The sequence below is a fragment of the Monoraphidium neglectum genome (assembly GCF_000611645.1).
Source record: "Monoraphidium neglectum strain SAG 48.87 unplaced genomic scaffold scaffold03555, whole genome shotgun sequence".
Classification (NCBI taxonomy): Eukaryota; Viridiplantae; Chlorophyta; class Chlorophyceae; order Sphaeropleales; family Selenastraceae; genus Monoraphidium; species Monoraphidium neglectum.
The window spans coordinates 1-4,821 of record NW_014010074.1 but is presented as its reverse complement, the minus strand read 5'-3'; the positions used below and the strand labels follow the sequence as shown (position 1 = coordinate 4,821).

The 4,821-nt window shown below is 68.7% G+C and overlaps 2 protein-coding genes across 2 annotated transcripts in view; both read left to right on the top strand.

The window, feature by feature from the left end:
* MNEG_12984 (hypothetical protein) overlaps positions 1–782 on the top strand; it is a gene marked incomplete at both ends in the record, with an annotated part of 1,873 nt that extends 1,091 nt beyond the window's left edge. Inside the window, 2 exons of the mRNA XM_014038545.1 lie at positions 152–278; positions 555–782. Coding sequence (XP_013893999.1) covers positions 152–278; positions 555–782 — 355 coding nt within the window. The remainder of the gene's footprint in view (positions 1–151; positions 279–554) is intronic.
* Positions 783–2,667: 1,885 nt separating this feature from the next.
* On the top strand, positions 2,668–4,129 carry MNEG_12983 (hypothetical protein; the record flags this gene model as incomplete). The annotated part of the gene is made up of 2 exons (XM_014038544.1): positions 2,668–2,873; positions 3,155–4,129. Coding segments are annotated over 2 exons (1,181 nt in total), but the record flags the coding sequence as incomplete, so codon positions are not given.
* Positions 4,130–4,821: the final 692 nt, after the last annotated feature.

The window sequence follows — 4,821 nt, the reverse complement described above, 5'->3', positions numbered from 1 at the left end:
GCCCCACCCCGGCCGGCCACTGCCGCAGCGAGGCGCGCCACCGCCCGCTGCGCGCCGCCGCCGCACGCTGCGCCAAGACGTGGCCATTGCCGGCCCTCGAGCATGCGCACCCGCCCCTCCGCCCGGCCCTCCACGCCCGCGTCTGCCCTAGGATGCACCGCATCACAGACATCTACTTCGTGGGGGGCTTTGGGACAGTGCAGTGGATCGACGTCGCGGAGTACCTCTCAGCAACACCTGACGCGATCGCGACAAACCAGCCCAAGCGGACGCTCACCGTGAGTGCACCCTCGGAAGCCCCCTCCCCCCCTGCTCGCGCCGCGCCGCGCCCCGCTCGGCGCGCGCGGCGCCCCCGGCACGGCACCGGCACATCAAAGCCGGGTCGATTCGAACTCCAGCGACCGACAGCTCGCCCGCCCGCGGCCAGCGCTGCTTGCGTGTGCAGCCGCTTTGCGGCGCTCTGTCCCTCCTTGCAACCTCTTCCCTTTGAAGCACACGACCGCGCCGCAGCCCCGCCCTCAAGACATCTGACCCCCTCCCCAACACAACCCTAGGAGCTCAACGAGGCTTTCTCGAGTGATCTGGCCCGCCTGATCGACCCGGACGCCCCCGCTGACGAGGCGCTCCTCATATCAATCGACGCCCTGGGCGCCGACGTGCGCGTGCGCCACGGGGGCGACTTCAACGTCGAGCGGCTCGGGTTCGGGCGGCGCGTGGAGACGCCTGAGGAGGCGCGGGCCGCGGTGCAGGAGGCGCTGGCGCAGGCGCACGCGCGGAGGTGACCTGGCGCGGCGCGACACGGCTCGGCGCGGAGGTGACGCGGCGCGGCGCGGCGCGGCGCAGCGCCCCTCTCGTCGGCGGGCGCTTGTTGCAGAGGTAGTGTGCAAAATTTTCTTGGGAGGATGGAGGGACAGGGGGCACCAGGTGTCTGCAGAGGCTGCGGGTCCCTTAGCCTGGTGTTCCTGTGGTGTGTGTGTGAAACGAAATGTGGCCCTGACCGCTGGCCCAGCCGCCCGGGGCCACGTTGCGCGATGGAATGCGTGCCGGCGGGCCACCACGCCTTGTCCGGCTGCGTGGGCGCGTACGGCGTCGCAACAACATATCTGCGACGGCCTTTGCATGGCAAGCACACAAATTAGCACGCATACATGGCCGTCGATGCATGCTCAGAAGTACAAGCTAGATTTGCACATGTGCCGCATGCACACCGAGCGGGGCATGAATGAACAGTTTGGGCAGGCGGGACCCCGCACTCTCTTGCGACTCAGGGGGTCTGCGATTACGCGGTGACCATACCGCGACAGCAGTTTCGAGGCGGGGGGAACGCGCGCCGCTGGTAGGGTTCCACAGCAACTCGTGTGGGCGCCCTGCGGTGCACGGCACTGGTGTCACGCGGCACGTCAATCTTACACAGCCAGAGGGCCATGGGTGCGCCGTGCTCGCATAAACTTAGCGCCTGGAATCCTCACCTGCGGCGTTGGCTGGTCGCTGCGCTTCGGCCCCTTTTTCATGTGCGCGCACATGATTGTGTTTGTATGTGTCACTGGCTTTCAAGGCATCTACAATTGGGGTCAATATGCCAGTAATTGAGCCTGGATGGTCCATAATATGCCTAATGTATGCCAGGATGAGTATCCATGCGAGCGGGGGGGGGGGGCAGTTGGCGAGCAGCGCCAGGCGGCGCAACTACGCGCGGTGGGGGCTGGATGGAGCTCGCCTTGTCCCCGCGATAAGCTGTGGCTTGGATGCAGATGCTTGTGCATCGGGGGGCTCAAGCACCTGGGGCGCACGCATCAGGATGACTGCTGGGGCCGGCGGGCAGCATGCCGCATGCGAATCCTGCGAGCCGAGCGCGAAATGAAATGGGGCAGCCCTGGCAGGGGCACTGGGAACTGTGAAGGGGCCCCCTGCTTCATGCTAGCATTTCGTTGTACTCACGGGCTGTGAGTTTGCTAGCATGATGCAGGGATCCCTCCACAGGCCTTGCTGCCCCGACGGTGGGCATCGTATGACAGCAGATGAGGGTCAGCCCGCTCGCTTTTGGTCAAAGGTCGCCTTCCGCAGCGAACCGACCATTAAGGCTTGCTGAAGCCTGACATTGGACACACGAAGGCCCAGCTGCGACCCTTGTGTGCAAGCGAGTGGCTGGACACCGCTCTTCTTGGCTGGGCACCGCGTTGGCCAGGTGGCGGCATGGCCCGCTCGCTGGCGGCAACGGGCGAGCAGCACGGGTGGGCGGCGCGGTGCGCTCGAGCCAAGTTTGCGCCCTGTTTTTTGACACAATCAGCATTCGATGAGTGTCTCCTCGCTGCAATCCTGCTTGCCTTCGTCGCCATCTCCCCAGGATGTCCGTCATGGCACGACTGTAGTGTAGTAAATCTTGTTGAATCTTGCTTGCATACCCCAGATATCACATTAACAGACGCCATATCTGACGCCTGCAACTTTGCTACTCGCAAGAGCAGCACACTGCACATCGACGAACCTAGACTTGTCACGGCACTTTTTGTGCCGCTGTCGCCGCCCTGATCACAGTATCACAGCTTTGCGTGGGTCTAGGTGACAGCAGCCAGCTTACCAAAGGCACGGGGGGCCATGGCCCTCTTCAAGGCGGCAGGCATGGTGTGACAACGCCTATAGGTGAGTAACATTCAGCATCTGGTCGCCATGGCGTGCCCTGCCGAGTCTCATCCGGCGCCGGGCGCCACCTTGACGCTGCTGTTGTCGGAGTGCGAGGGGGCGCCGGCGCAGCTCAACCCACCCGTGGTGCCTTCCATGCAGGAGTGCTGCTGCATGGGGGGCTTTGTCCTGGGCGGCACGCATGGCGGCGCCGGCAAGTCTGTTGTCGCGGCGGCCATCGCATGCGTCCTCAGGTGAACTGCATGGCGCGCGCCACCGTTGTCGCGCTTTGAAGGTCGGTGCCTGAGCTGCGATGGTTGTTCCTGCTGCGCCAAGGAGGGCTGCTGTGCAAGCGATCGGCCTCTGCAGCCCTTAAGAGAGCTACGGAAAGCATAGTCCCGTCCCTGATTGGGCGTGTAGCAGCGAGGCAGGAGTGCTGTCTGAAGCGGCACCTGCAGCGGCAGCAGCAGCTGCAGCCGCAGCACACCCAGCGTGCCATTCATCCTTGGCTGCCGCGCCGCTATCCCCCCAAAAGGGATCGAGGGCTTGATGTGCGCAGCTTCACTCTCGGCGCCGCATTCACCGGGGCGCCCGCGCCCACGGGCGACGACGGCGGCCTCTGCAACGGCGCCAGCCACGACGGGAGTGACTGCGCGTGCGGCGGCGCCGGCGCTGGCGCCGGCGCTGGCGCGGCGGCTGCGCTCCCGCAAGGGCCCGCCTGCATTGATCTGAGCCTGACGCCGGACCACGATACGCTGCTGGCGTGCTACACGCAAGCCGCGGAAGGCGGAGACATCAGCATCGTTGACGCCCGCCTGTCGGTGCTCGACTCTGCCAGCGACGCCGCGCCGGCGCCGGCACACGCAGGGTGCGCAGGCGCCGACGCCGGCGGCGGCGGCGCGCCGGTTGCAGCCGCGGCGCGGGGCTGCAGCACGGCGGAGCTGGCGCGGGCGCTGGGGCTGCCCATCCTGCTGGTGGTCGACGTCGCCGCCTTCCGCAGCGCCGCCAGCATCGCCGCGCTGCTGCGGGGGTTCGCCTCTGCCGATGGCGGCCTCGAGGTGGCCGGCCTGCTGCTCAACCGCACCGGCGGGGCGGGCGCGGTGGAGGAGCTCGTGCGCGGCCTCGCGGCCGCCGGCGTGGACGCGCCCGTCGTCGGGTCGCTGCCGCAGCTGGGCGACGGCGCCGCGGGCGCGGGCTCCGGCGCGGGGGCGGGCGCGTGGGGTGGCACCGCGTGCGCCTCGGTCATTGGCTCGGCCTGCAGCGAATGGAGCGGCAGCTCCCAGCCGCGCCACTCATTCGGCGGCGGCGGCGGCGGCGGCGAGGCGGCGCATGAGGCCGCCCTGGCGGCGCGCGCGCGGCGCCAGCTGTCCCTGGACGCGGACGCGCTGCTGGCGATCGCGGCGCGCGCGCGCACGCCGGCGCCCGAGGCCCCGCTGCCGCCGCCGGCGCGCGCGTTCAGGGTGGTGGTCGGCATCGCCTTTGACCAGGCCTTCCACCGATACTTCCAGCAGTGAGTGGCCGCTTTAGTCCAGGGCGCATTGGACGGCAGGACGGGGCGCAATGGAGGGCGGGGGCCCCCGGCCGTCGTGCGCCTTGCCGGCGCGGGGCGCAAGCACGGCCCACAGCTTTTTGGGCGGGGTCAGGGTCGGGCAGGAGCAGAGCGGCGCTCGCAGCGCAGGCGGTGTGCGCCTCACGGCCCCTCACAGCCCCGGGCAGGTTCATGTGTGAAAGGCGGCCTGGAAAGCAGCCCCTCGACTTGCCCTGATCCCGCAGCTCGCCTGTGCTTGACTCCTTGCCCCCCTTCACACCCGCAGGAACCTGTCTCTACTGGCAGCGGCAGGCGCCCAGCTGGTGCCGTTCTCCCCGCTGCGGGACTCCCAGCCGCCCCCCGGCGCGTCCGCGCTGCTTGTCGGCGGCGGCGCGCCGGAGCAGTGGGCCGCGCGGCTGGCGGCGAACCGCAGCATGCTCGCGGCGCTGCGTGCGTTCGTGGCGGCGGGCGGGCTGGTGGCGGCGGAAGGGGAGGGGATCATGTACCTGGCGACGACGCTGCAGGCGGCGCCCCACCAGCCGCGGCACAGCATGGGTGCGCTCAGCGGCGTTCATGGGCGTCCGTGTGGTCTCAAGGGGGGCGCGGCGGCGGGGGCAGCGTGCTGTCGTCGCCTCTGCTCTCTCTCTCTCTCTCTCTCTCTCTCTCTCTCTCTC